This window comes from Varroa jacobsoni, unplaced genomic scaffold, assembly GCF_002532875.2.
Source record: "Varroa jacobsoni isolate VJ856 unplaced genomic scaffold, vjacob_1.0 scaffold_74, whole genome shotgun sequence".
NCBI classification, from domain to species: domain Eukaryota; kingdom Metazoa; phylum Arthropoda; class Arachnida; order Mesostigmata; family Varroidae; genus Varroa; species Varroa jacobsoni.
Window position 1 is genome coordinate 104,541 of NW_019212976.1, and position 14,486 is coordinate 119,026.

General features: G+C 39.4%; 1 protein-coding gene and 1 long non-coding RNA gene across 7 annotated transcripts in view; one reads left to right on the forward strand and one right to left on the reverse strand.

The window, feature by feature from the left end:
- LOC111262912 (uncharacterized) overlaps positions 1-7,654 on the reverse strand; it is a 9,081-nt gene extending 1,427 nt beyond the window's left edge. Inside the window, exons 1-2 of one of the 3 annotated variants that reach the window (XR_002681921.2) lie at positions 7,302-7,654; positions 169-3,945 (exon numbers count right to left, since the gene is read on the reverse strand). This is a non-coding gene — a long non-coding RNA (uncharacterized LOC111262912). Of the gene's footprint in view, positions 1-168; positions 6,232-7,301 lie in introns of all 3 variants that reach the window. The other 2 variants (XR_002681922.2, XR_015312045.1) reach the window with 2 other exon arrangements.
- Positions 1-14,486, forward strand: part of LOC111262833 (CD151 antigen) — a 47,771-nt gene that overhangs the window by 20,918 nt on the left and 12,367 nt on the right. For 2 of the 4 annotated variants that reach the window (XM_022837439.2, XM_022837417.2), the window contains 2 exons: positions 13,675-13,795; positions 14,060-14,201. In XM_022837439.2, the coding sequence (XP_022693174.1) occupies positions 13,675-13,795; positions 14,060-14,201 (263 nt within the window). The other 2 variants (XM_022837455.2, XM_022837448.2) reach the window with 2 other exon arrangements.

Here is a 14,486-nt window from a genome sequence, read left to right on the forward strand (position 1 = left end):
TATACACAGGCTCTGAACAGCTACTGAACACAGCAGCTAAACATGACAAAATTTCATTTTCGCGACGAGTATACTTTACGCAAGAGTATATGAAATATTCGTAGATTATCTGACGGTGGTAAATCGTGCTAATACCCGCTCATGATGTTACTTCGCTATTCGACTTACCATGACGAGGTGGTCAGCTCGACGCCATCTTGTTTGCTCTGTTCAGGTCAAGCTGATTCTACAGGATGGCATGACAAAATTGAGAATCTTTTTTTAGCTTCTCTTTCGAAGGCTATATTTAAACAAAAAACGGTTACAATAGTGAAGTGTTTCGCATAGTTTGAAAGTGTCGTTCTAAATTGTTCTGTGTATTCAATGTAACCGTTATTTATTGCAGTTGAAGTTTAAATTAAACCACAAATTAACCTGCTTTCTTCGACCTGCTTTAGAAGTAGTTGCGCGTCAAGCGATATTAGTAGGTATAAACCCACTGAAGTGTTGCTTGTTTAAGCTGCACACGAGAAAAAATTCTAGCGGAATTAAATCTAAGGTTGACAACTGTCCTAAGAATTGAGGGGCTCGAAACAATCGGATAGCTTGACAGGTGGAAAAATAACATAGAACAATTCAAAATGGCCAATTGGCAGTTCATGTTTCGCCTTGTACGACGATCATTAGCCTCTGTATCAAAGACCACATGTATAAAAGATGGCTGTTTGAGCTATTATCAGGGACTTTCCAGCCCTTTAAATCTAGACCATATTAAAAATTGTTTGTAAGTCGCTTTCATATATTTTTCAAGCCTCATGAACCACAGATTTCAGCCAAAGAAAGGAAGTTTCTAATCTTGATCGTGTTTGCCCAAGACGGACAGATTAAATCACGGCTGATCTCCGCTCGAACTTTGAAAACGACGCACTGTTGTTCGCTATGACGGTCTGCTGTTTTGTTTTAAAAAGAACTGACCCATGTCTGGTACCAGGGGTAGCTAATGAATGGATGGAAATCGTCGAAATCTCACGTGACGCAGTACTTTTTAGATATAATTGTAATGAACTGTTATCTCCTACATATAAATTATAACAATTCTAGATCTACCTATTACGTGACGTGTTTCTCATTTGTTATACTAAACAATTTGACTTGTATATAAAAAGCTCTCATTTTAAATATAAAGCATTTGCGCCCACGTACGTGAAATGAATAGTTGATATTTCTATGAATTTTCGAAGAACTCTGCTTTGGGCGGAGAAAACCAGTTGCTTTTTTCATAGCTCTTTTTACTAAAACATAATGCGAATAGTTTTTTTTTTTTCAACATGCACGATATCTCTAAGAGAGAAAGAAAAACAGTATTTTATAAATACCGCTTTAGAACATCTTCCGTTAAGAGATGACAGTGTCCAGTATTTCAGCATTCTTCGATATACCGGGCTTATTTTCTATTATATGATACAAGATCACATTTATGATGGTTGTCTACCTCGCTGAATTTTCATCTTGCAGAGAGAGAGAATATGCAATGCAATGCAATGCAATTACGCGTCGATATATACACCGAACAGTGTATGCACGTGCATGCAAACGAAGACTTTGTTGTGGCGGAGCAGCATCGATACAAGATAGATAAAAAAAAAAAGCCAAGCTCATCAGCCTGGCTGAAGTGCGGAAAAGCCAAAGACGAATATGGAAAAGAAACGGGATAAACTGCAACATTAAGCTCGCGAATTTCGTAAACGTTATATTGCATTCATTAGACGCTAAGCTAGTATCACTGTGGCTTAAAATTGTCGGGCATAGCAACTCGCGATTGCTTCACGAAGTACGCTCTTTGAGGATGTTCTTCGTATCAGCATTAGCAGTCGAAACGCGGAGCCGAACAGCAGTGGCCGATGCAGCAATCCCTGTAGTGGTCCTTAATTGTAGGCGGAACGTAAAGGAGAACGTACGTAGGAGAGTCACAGCTAATACAAGATAGAAAGAAAGATGGGGAGGACAAATGTAGCCGCTATCTCGCTAGCGCTACTGTTGCTGTTTAGGCCATGCTATCAGACAGAATCGACGTGCATGTATACACGCATGCGTTACACTGTACCCGTAAGTGTGCTGGCTTGCTTACGCAAAAACCGTGAGACCGAAAGTCCCAGACGCGTGGGATAAAAATAACATTTTGCGTTTGCGAGAAGATTAAAGAAAAGTTGTGCAACGATAATACGGAGCTTATAGACAAGACAGCTATAACAATAACTGTAGCTAAACAGTTACAGGACTACAGGCTAATAGTTACAGGACTGAAGAGAAAGTAATACATAGTATCTTATATATATATATATACACGTTTCTGAACAATCGCCATTTGCGACGCTTTATGCCCCTGTGCTTTTTAAAAACCAACATAAAATGCGTTTAGCATTCATCATGCCATTTTTTTCATTTTAGCCTTCGCATAGACAGTTCTTTATCGGGAGACGCTTGAACGTTACGCTCGTGTCTAGTCCCTTGAATGCGATCCGGCATTAGTATCTCAGTGTAAAGAACTTGGGTAAGCTCCTGTGTCCATTTGCCCTTGGACATGTTCATTTAGGCATATGAGCTCGTAGTTATGCAAGTGCTGATTGAGTGAGACTTGAGTCAGCAATGTGTGACCCATTTGACGTTTTTTATATCTGACAAGGCTTTAAGAATCACTTGTTTACGTTGGAAAATTTTACTATATTGATGATAGTACAATAGTGACACACCAAATTTATTAAGTAGTATGCAGCACAAAAATAATTTTGTCTTGAGGTACGAGCCCTTCCTAACCTATAAAAGATTTTGTCAACAGTACGCTTCAGCTCGAGCAGTTACTATCTCCAATATGAACTTCTTATAAGGATATGATATGCGCAGGATCAGGTATCTATATTGTTGATATCTCGTTGACAGTAAACAAGATATATATATATATATATGTATATATATTATCGTGCAATATTTTTTAATAATAACTGTTCAGTATAAGCATCAGCTTCCGCTCGAATATACTTAGCACTTCCACCTTTCCTTCTGCCCGAAACTTTGACATCTATTCCTTTGTCGGGTCCTTGTTTGGTGTAGGACACGGACATTGTCTCATTACGCATAACAATATTTGGCTTAGACTTAGTTTGTAAGGAAATCATTTTTTGTTTTTTTTTTTTCACATTTGTATTGACGTGATGATTGCATTGCATTATGAGGGCTTAAAAACACATGCTTCGGTAAATCTCACACTGAAGTGCCAAGGAGCGCAATATTTACTTTGTACACAGATGCGTTTATCCGCAAAGAGCATAACTGGATGGAAATTCGTCCAAGGGAAGATGCAGGCAAACGTGGTAGAAAACATGGTTTTGTCATTATATATATATATATATATATATATATATATACATACATGAAGATCAGCTACTACTCATTCTTTTTGCATCCAGTTATAGATCAATCTTCTTCGGTTATCAAATCGACATAGCCGCAAGCGATTGTGAAAGAAATAAAATTAAGTACTAGAACAGCTCGATGGGAAATACGAAAACAGACAAAAATAGCGCGAACTTTAAAATCAATCGACGCTGCCCAAAAGTGTATCTGTAATAATGAAAAAATTTTATGCAGATGAGACTACCATCCTACCGGTAGCTCACGAAACCTCAGCTAAGCATCATATATTTTAAAATAGAAACAGATAATCTCTAAGGTCGTTAAAATCACAAGGCTCGTCCAATATAGTTTGCATCTCTACTCCCTCAAAAATATAGCGGCAGGTCCTCTCCGATTCTTCTCTGACGAGAATATGTTGTTGATGCAAGCATTAAGCGTAGGAACGATTGCTCGCTTCTTCACCGTCCATCTATGGTTAGAAACAAATTTGCCACATGTGGTCGGCTTTTGACTGTGGCGTCCGGTGAATAGGGCATCATCGCACCGTACTTTTTCCTGTAAGGCGATGCCATCAACAAAAAAGTTCATCTGCGTATTCTATCAGCTTCTGTGCGACATCTTGAATAGGCACAATTTTTAACGAAAGGCCGTACGTTTTCTAGCAAAATGGTGTGCTGCCATCTATTGGCCAGTTAGTGAAGCGTCGGCTGTCTAAAGATCTGAGCATGTTTAAAAGCAGGCACATGTCGTCATTGAGCATCCCAGACTTGGATTGGCTGCGTTACTAGGTACTATTGAACAAGAGACATATTGAAGTTTCGACATGAGAACGTCGACGCGCGCTGGATATTATGTTATGGAGAAAATGTTTACCCAAACGCTAACACGAGAGAAATTCAGCCAATTGTGAACAGGAATTGTATTGAATAAACGGGATAGTCACGATTGCAATTTTTAGCTGAAAGACGTTAAATAAACATGTTATGTAGATACCTATTTTAACTTAGCTTTCAAAATAGGAAAGTTTCTAATATATAATTTACCTAGATTCCACTGATGATGTAACAAAGCGTTGCGAATAAGATGCTTGTAATAAAAAAAAATCTTTGTTAACAACCTTAATACAAGCCAATAGAAATGGCCCTTTTTGCAGCTTACGATCGTACTATCCGAAACTCAACTTTCTCATCTTCCCTTAACTATCATTCTATATATTGTGATCCTTTTATCTTAAAATGCACAAAAAAGCTTCATAATTGCTTAAGCAGCTCAGGTACACCTATAATAGACACGTGCCTATCATGCGCTACTTATTATAAAGCTCCTTCACAAAAATAAGTAGAATTCTGAATAACTGTTGTTTCTTTTGCTTACGCTTTTTTTAGTATGTTATATTGACATAAGAGTGAATAGCTACAAACAGACATTTATGTAAATTTTTAATGACAATTGGCCAAGATAAAAGAAAACAAGCGTCTCAATTTAAATACGATGCAGTGAGACTAGCCCTCTTTATTAATATTTGAAACTCCCGATTCAGAGAATTAAAAAAAGTACCGACAATCAAGACAGAGAATTACGCAAGAACTTAGAAGCAAGAAGTTACGATAGAACAAACTCGCAGTCTATTTTAATTAGGGAGAGGCAGGTAGCTCTATTTCAGTCCTCTCTTCCCGTCCCCTAACCTATAATCGACCTTAAATAGCCTCCACAAAGTAATTTAATCAGCGCCCTTTTAACAAAGCAATGTAATGGTTTATTAAAGGCCTGCGAATTCGTTGCCAAGGCTAACAATGAACTTCGTCCTTAGTCCTGGTAGCGCAGATACTGGCAGCCAACGTAGATGAAATACAGACCGGGCGGATTGAATAGGATCCACATTGGGAGTTATCAACGACACTGCAATGTGACAGTATGACCAGTATAATTATTGCTATCCGCACCGATCTAACTGAGAAACATCTATACGTCACGTTCGAAAACCTCAGATTAAAAATAGAGCCAATCAGTCATCATGATTTCCGTCGACGCTGCTGAAACTATGACACTGTGCAATTTATCATGGGAACTACTGAAGTAAATACTATTTATCTTTGCTACACGCCCGCACGCGCGGCCATCTTGAATTTTCTTTGCCGACTATCCGATGCGCGCGCAACATTCAACGAGTTCTATAGATGGCATAGTACAACCACTGAATAAATGAACGATCATCATTTTTAATGTGCCGCGATCGCATTGATGGTTGCACTCGCCATTATACTGAAAGAAACGATGTAAATCGACTGACTGGTTTCCCGGAACACCAAACAGCATAATAAAAAAAATACGATTTTTCATCGTAGCCATCTTTTTGGAACTTTGCAAGTATATTGAATTCGTCGAGTGTTGTAATACTGTTGAAATTATCAACTGCAGCTGGAAAATGACGTTTGCCGACAGAGTCCGCATCACTCGTGAGGAAAATACAAGCCACGAATACGTACAATGTTTGACTATATACAAAATGTCCCTAAGGCATTTTAAAAACATCAATTCAACTGTATTCATACATAGTGTTGCATTATAACCGAACCCGGCATGTTATGCAATAGTAGATTCTAGGGTTTGCCCTCCGTTCTAAACATACACAAATGGAAGACACGCAATAAGGTCAAATAATTAAGCGATAAGTGCAGATATTCAAATAATTTGCTCCTTTTTTTATACCTTCCGCTTATTAATTTAGTAATAATTTGAATCGTTGCAGATATTTGTATCTTTAAATCTCGTATCTGAGGCATGTGACGAGTCGTTATTATCCATTTACTGGTTGGATTATTGACCTGGTTGCTAAAATGACTAAAAAACAAGGGAAAAATAAAGAGGGTACAATGATAAAATATCGTCAATGCAATTGGGACATAAGCAATCTTTCAAACCTCGATGAAGTGCCACGAGTGATTGAAGGGGTCGATTGCTCTTATTGTGCAGGTACATATACTACATAAATATATCTGAGAGCTACTAAATCTAGTAGTTGTAGTAACGTTTGTGATTTTTACCGCACAAAAATCTACTTTGTTGCACATTGCAGCCTTCGAGCGTACAGGACACAAGTTACGTTATACTGTAGTAGCCTGAAACGTTAGCATAAGCATCGTGTCCTGCTGTTCCCTTTGAATATACTATACCCGCTTATTTGAGACTCGAACGAAATATCATGATTCCTTATATATTTATGTGCACTTACAATAACCCTATTTATTCGCACAGGTCATCTAGCATTATATACATTAGATTTGACCACATGTGATAAACAAAAAAAAAGGGTACATTCCATTCTATAATTGCGATCACGCATTAATTGACTGCTTATGTTGTGCCTGTATATATTTAATGTGTCTTCGAGAATAGATATAAACAGATATAATCTTCTACCGCACTTTAGCCACTAGGGAGGTTTGTTATAGGGTCCGTGTTATCTCAATCAAATGTATACAGATTTTTCATCGTTACTCTCTTTACTGTTCCAGACAACTTCAATGACACCATCGCAATAAAATTGAAATAATTCTAAAGACGTTTCGTCTTGCAAACTTCTAATTTTTGTTCTGGGTTTGTGGGGGTCGATATGTGGCATGAAGTGCGGTTTTTGAAAAACGTTTTCAGCTCGACATCTTTATTCGCAGCAATTACTATATATGTAAGATGGCGTACCTTCGCATCGGCTTGACTAAGGAATGATTGATTTGAAAAGTGCTGGTGCAAGTTTTGTTATATAGATGAACGTTATCGCCGCAGACTGGTTGCTAGTGAAGCACGTTTGAGAAAAATAGATATTTCTAACAATTACTATCATTAACCGCAATGCGTTCTTCTTTTTCTGTGTTTCTATCCGGCTATTGTTGGGTGGAAATAGCTTACCTTACCTCAAAAGAGCTTCCAAATTGAACGCACGTATGTATCTTTGCCATTGTTCCACAAAATCGTTTGAGTCGATGAGGAGGTAGAGAAAAACGACGATCTGTTGCAGCAGCACAAGTTCCTTGAATAGTTTGGCGTTATGTCCGTTTTGGAGCACTGTAAATCTATAACTTTCCCAACGGACTGACTTCCCTGCAAACCGATAAAATCTAGCGAGACGACATAATGAGTTGATGTTACTAGTGCTTTACGCGCATAAAAGTCCATCTAAAGAGCGATTGCTTTAGGCAATCGCCAACATTTTGCCTATGACATCATCGCGTTTGTCAGATTTATGAGTGCGGAGCGACTTAGTAGGCCCTGCCAACCGATCAAAAGTGGTCAAGGTTTTAGCTTGATCGATACATAAATAGCGAATTGTTCAAGGTGCTATGACAATGCTACTACTACCCTGTCTCTGAGGCAGCTTACTGTGTGGAGATAATAGCCTAAATTGAAGCTCTTCGAGTTCAGCAGAGATTTATGGGCCTAGCTCAATTTCTGACTATCTGTTCATTATGACACAAGATATTCGATCTTCATTTTATGCGAGACAATGGGTCACAACGAGTTGACCTTTATGTAATAATGTATTCTTCTGCCTAGATTTTTCACCTCAGGTCACCCTGCTGTTATATATATCACAGAGTAAAAGTATATAAAATCAAGTTGTTTTACATTATGCAAGGAGCAAAACTGTTATAGTGGTCTAAGTTCTTCTTAAAGTTACGTTCCATTCGTACTGCTCAGTGGTAATCTATAGAAAGGTATTGGATGCACGAACCCATGCGCAACTGCCGGTATTATTAAATCACTTGCATTATTCGAATAAGATCGACACAAGAATATCCAACAACTCTGCGTAGGTCCTTAAAGGGGTTTTATTATGCCACCCCTTTAGGACAGTAAAAACTCTCGTTGCTCTTCGCTTGTTCATTTTCCTCAAAGTCCAATTGAAGTCTCGTTAAAGTGGCTACATATATTTGACTCATTGAAGCTTGTACAACGAAACAAAATTACTACGTATGTACTATCTTCTTTCCTAGTGCTTTCCACTAACTCATTAAAAGCGAGCGCTGTTGCATGTATGTTTTATATAGATCCATATAAAACTATACTATATATATATAATCTACATGTGCGGCGTCACCACCAGTGACGGTTTAACTGTGCGGTTTAACGGTGTAACTTTGCGTTACAATCTAGACAGTGTTAGAGCTCGTTCGTCAAATAAGAATAATAGTTTTATATATATATATGTGTTTTGCTTTTGTATTGATTTTCTTAAAAATAATGCAGGAACTTTTTTGTTCTTAATGTTAATTGATTTCTTAGCGTTCAATAGCAATGACTTACTTAAAGATACTATGGCCTTACCTCTCTTTTTGAGTCGAGATAGTCTATCCTGTTAACAGCACTCCATCGATCTATTAAAAAATGTTATCTTTCCGCATAAATAATATAGTCTTCCCCCTGATTTTTCAAAGGGTAAAAGATATCTCACTATCAAGCAAATGGCATTCCTAAATGAGATCTCTGGCTACATTAGCATTGCAAATAAATCGATTATGACAGAAAAACTTGCTCTCGTCACGTGTAATTTCTATTAGATCATTTTCCGTCCTCCTTCTGTAATGAACAATGCAGCAACGTGATAAAGTTATGTTCCCTGATAGGCGGTCTCGTAATGTTAACCCTACAAGACGGCCAAAACTTTTTAGCAATCGTTCATAGGTTGCTGTTTGGTGCCCTGTTCCGTAATAGGGTTTACGTTCTGTAGATCCAAGCTAGTATATTGAATAGGATTTAGCACATTGACTTTAGATTGTCGCCGTCTTTCGCCTAAGTGAGAGTATATCACTAAGCCGTATCTTTCCCCGGTATTGTCCAGTAGTCGGATGCTTTGCTGGTTAGCTAACTTTCGGGCGTGTGACGACAATTACGACGAAACGAAGACGAGGTATCCATTCATTGACACACGGGGATCGTAAGGGCGAAAGTTTTCAATGTGTTCTATGACATAGCGTAATTTAGAGCTCTTACTGGTACTAGTAGTGACGGTGGATCTGATGCCGGGAGATATTGATGCCAGTTACGTGAAGAAGCGGTCTGTGCTGCATGAAACTCATCCACGAGCCTCTAATGCAGTATCCTTTTGAACAAGTAACATTAATAGCTGCAATTGAAATCATGTGTCCTGTTGATGCTAGACGAAAGGGAAGCGTGTTATAGCAATTTCGTTCTTTTGGCCGAGATTGTCTGACCGGGACACGTTTTGCAAGTCCCGCGTTATCTTTTCCTTAAGTCAGTATGACCCAATTAGAGTTAAGTCGGAAAGAACCTCAAAGATTCAACCAAATCACTTCAAAGTAAAAAATATCAATGGGTCGAAAAGGCGAAGTGAGCGACATCAACGACGAGAGACTCGAAGGAACTCATAGTGTGGGACGAAGATAGCAATCATCATTATCACGAAAATACGTGTTCAGTGTTCAGCAAAGTACGATATTTGTGTGTTCTCGAAAAATATCTTTTAAATTTACCGCGCTTTGTATGTAGACTTGCTCGTGTGCAATGGGAAGTGTCCAAAAACTTAGCCATACATTTCGCTGTGAGTTTTTAGAAATATAGGAAATTAGTGTTACGTAAAGTGGGCGTTGTATAAGTTGATTTGCTGCAGTCCATTGCCGCCTCGTTTTCTCAGTTTCGGTAGACTTTTTTTCACGGAAACCCTGTACGTATCGGTGGGTAAAAGAGAGAGGTCATCACTGATGGTAGCAGGTAAAAGGCGTATTCGATTCGATAACTTTTCTGTCATCGAATTGCACGCACCTTTTACTGAAGATCATCAGCTGGTCTTCTGCATACTTCAGGTTTCTTCTATTTTGACTGAATAAAATAGCCCAACGAAGACCATTTGCAACGTCCAGCATATGCGGCGAATTTTATCGACAAACATTAGGTTTGCTGTTTATTCACTGTACCCAGTTTGTGGCCGTATCCACGGTGCCTATTTACGTTACACTGTTTTGCATCAATAGTCTTCTGTCTGAGATAATATCGTAAATTATCAAAGCTGCTGTTACCTCTGAAACGTGTGGTTCAGTTAATACACAGTGCACTGCACCAATGAGGCCAGCATTTAATCGCCGCACTGAACCCCGAACACGGGTTTGGGCTTTTGCGAATTTATTTGTAAATCGAATGGCAGCAGCTACAGTAGGTAACGGTCAACTGCATTGTACTAAGATAAAAACAATATGCAATCTGTTTGAAAAAAACGGGCTTTGCTTGTTACTACAACTAGCATGAAAGGAACTTCGTGATTCAACTATTTACATTCAGATTTTATGGTCGCCGTTTATACAGATGTTTATATACGTATATGCCGGTGCTTCGGCATGTCACGCCGACAGATCTGGCTGTCTTGATATTCATATTTGTGTAGCATTCAACGCCGCTCGAGTGTTTTAATATCGTCGCGCTGGGCAGCGGCATTAAGCGGGGTGACCATAATGCCACATTGACTGTATGGCGGTCCATCTTTTCTTGCCTGCGTATAGAGGACATCGACGGCCACGGAGATATTGTAGCACACGAAATGAACACAGACGCGCAGGCAGACTGGCCTATCAATGGATCTTCTATTCTTGTTTTGAAGTGCGTTAGTCGCGGAACTCGGTGTACGTAGTCGTATATGTGAACATCGCGTAAATGAAAGTTGGAACAAGTTGAATCTGCTAATAGCAGAGGCTCGTCCACGACAGAAAGTAAACGCCTCTGTGGCGTGCCTCTGCTTCGTTAAAATCTTTCCTGCAGTAATATAATCTCAGCGCAACGTGTAATAGTACTATCGCATTAACACCTATGGCCAGTCTGTGCGATATCTAAAGGCCAGTCAACTGCTGCGATAAATAAGAAAAAACAAACAGTCGTGATTCGTCAGAATATCGAAAGGTCAAAATTGGAAACCGTGTGAAGATGCTACTTATAAATTAAACCTGTATCGAATATAACCATACAAGGATTCAACACTGACTACGTTACAATGGCACGTGAAGAACTTGTAGGCTTGCTAGCCAATCTTAAGATCGGTTCATTTCGCCAAGCGAAGAACTATACTGGTGATAATAATGGTACGCGCGTTGTGCTGTCTGCAAATACACAAAAAGGCGATGTAAACTCGGGCTAAGTCGCGGCCCATTTTATATCAGACACATACGGACAAAGACCATGCCGCTATAGCGATTTTTAAATGCTATTGCTAGTTCGCAACAGAGAGGTCTTTCGTTAGGAGAGGGCCAGTGTGAGCCTTGGCCTAAATAAAATGAATATCTACAAAAGCAATGTGCATCATATTTAGGTATTCCTTTAAATATACTGAAGGCAGCGCTTCGCTGTGAGGGAACCGTGTTAGGCTAAGCAATTTCGAATAAATCACTGTCAATATTTTTTGTTACTCCTGCTTTACGTTTACAACATTTTATGTTGTCTTCAGGGTCGCCTCACGTGGATTAGTCGAATCGCTTGAAAATTGCGTGCTTCATTTCCTGTGAGCCGTCCGACGTTCTGTTCTGGTTCATCGAATACACCGATATTAGAAGCGAAACGATTAGCCTATCCGGATTTCTCCCATATGGCAATTTTCTAATCAGTTCCAGTGTTATTTCTTTCCTGACTCCAGCACCCGTTTGCCAATGAACGCCACAGCAATCGAAACAATAATCGGCCTAAAAGCTGTCCTAATATCGTCTTGCTTCGTATTCTTTAAGGTTCTTCCTCTGATGCTCGGTCAATACGCTATCACGAGGACTCGCCAAAAGCTAGACCTCTCTCGATCTCCGTACTCATGCAAATTTCCATTTTAGTTATAGAGCGTCCACCCGTGGAGTATGTGCGATGGCATACCTCCTTTTAAACGTGCTCATTATTTAAGGATTACAGAATATATACGTTGTGAAATGAATTACAAAGCCACATCAGTTCGATAAGGATGGCGTAAAGATCGTACCGTTCGAAGTCAAGCAGCCCTAATAAACCGATTCCTCGTGGATCTATGAACGCATCTAGCAGAAGGACGAGACAGTTACACAAAGCGGATTGCAATAATCTAACACAAACACAGCGGGCAATTTAGGCGATGCGTGAAATAAAGTATAACATTTATTCCAATATAGGCTCGCACAGTCAGGAAAACAGAAATATATATGTATATATAGTAGGTCTTTCAGCTGGAACATGACAAACACTTATGTCACATTTTGTGACGACGCTGTTTTATAGCGGAGCGAGATTTTGCCAGTTTTTTTTCTTTTGTATCCGAAATGCATCTGTACTTTTTGGAATTTGAGACTGTTTGCTCGGATATCGTCACTCGAACCTTTAGCAAATTACAGCGGCGGAGACAGCTCACTATATAAACCTTGTAATTGGTTAAAGTTCTACTAGAGGAAGCGTCCTAAATTGGCAGCGGAAGGAAAAAGGAAAGTGAACTTTATCGACAACCCTTTACCTCAGGCGCGCAGCAAAAAGCTGAGAGCTGATGTACGACCCAGTGCATCTCTGCCGAGCGCGCGGATGTAAGACTATCATACATACACATTTTGGTCATTTGAACAGGGGATAGAATCAGCGCCCTATTATTTAAGTGGGCATTGAAAACGCGTCTTTGCTTGAACATTTTCCATGATTGCATCGAACCGAATCGGAATTGATCTTCTACCTTCAGCAGTAGATGGATACAACTGAATTAGCGCAATATAACTCTGAAGCAAACGTACGACTGAACTATACGATCACAACACGATAACTAGAAAGCTCTACATCAGGCAGTCAAGATTTGTGACAGAAGACAAGCCATTGGTGTTCCACGACCTCACATCGCAGGATTAATGGTGGCAAAAATGCAAAGATTACAGTTAGAAGTTACATCCGCTACACTTGCAGAACATTGTTCCTACTAATTACCAATTTTTTTCTTTTTTCCAAAATCCTCTATACTTGCTAATGGGAAAAAATTACTCAAATTTCGGCATCATGTCAAAATTGATACTTTGATAGATTTCCGTGTGCCGGATCACGACAAGAGCGGAACAAATAAGCATAAATGGCGGAAGTTCGTAGTGAGTGGAGATAAAGCGCAAGAGGTTCGGTAAGATGTTCAGGTTGATGCTTGGATTTTAGATTTTTTAGCTTTTTCACGGTATTATCGCGTTTAGTCGTTGTGTTGTAAGCAACTTTAATCTATGTTCTGAATGCTTAACAGCGGCATTACGGACGAGAAGTCCGATAGTGATTCGAACGACAATGACGGCCTAATAGAGCTCTCATAAATTTCAGATACAAGGATGTTAGAAGGCTGCGGACGTGTGGTGAAGTATTCGTTGTTCGTGGCCAATTTGGTCATCATGCTTGGCGGAATGGTCGTCTTCTCAGTTGGCGCCTGGACCCTCGCAGATAGGTAGTCACGTGCATTGTCGCGTCGCGTAGCGCATACGTCTATTCAACCTTAATTTTTATTCTTCTGTTACGTTTCCTGCATTATTTCTCAAAAGGTCATTTTTGCCGCCTGTTTTATTAAAGATAATGTATTCACTGCCATACGTTGTCACGAATGCTTCCATACGGTCCAAATAGCTAAAGTAAATTCAGTATATATAAAGGTATAATAAAATCACGTTCTTTTAACTAGTGCAACTTACATTGAATTATTATTGGTACGTAGGAGCTTCATGGAGCGTCTATTGGGCACCGATCTGTACGTGTCATCGGCCGCCATCCTGATTGCAACTGGCTGTATAGTAACTTTTGTCTCATTGCTAGGATGCCTTGGAGCATTTAAGGAGATTAAGTGCATGCTTTTAACAGTAAGTTATTACCCCAACTGACACAATTTTATTCCGGCACACAAGTAAATTACATAGGCTTGATCTAATGAAACACCTGCAGCGTAGCCAGTGTCCTCTTTCTAGTAAGCAAAACACGTAAGGCTAAAGACAACGTGAACTCTTTTCATATTATTCATTGGTATAAAATAGTATCCAATGCTTGTTCCTTCGAAACTTCGGTTTTTCTTTTCAATGATACTAACTCACATCTTTTCGTCCACGAACACGTGAGCGAGATCTGAAGCTTGACGGTGGAGACGATTT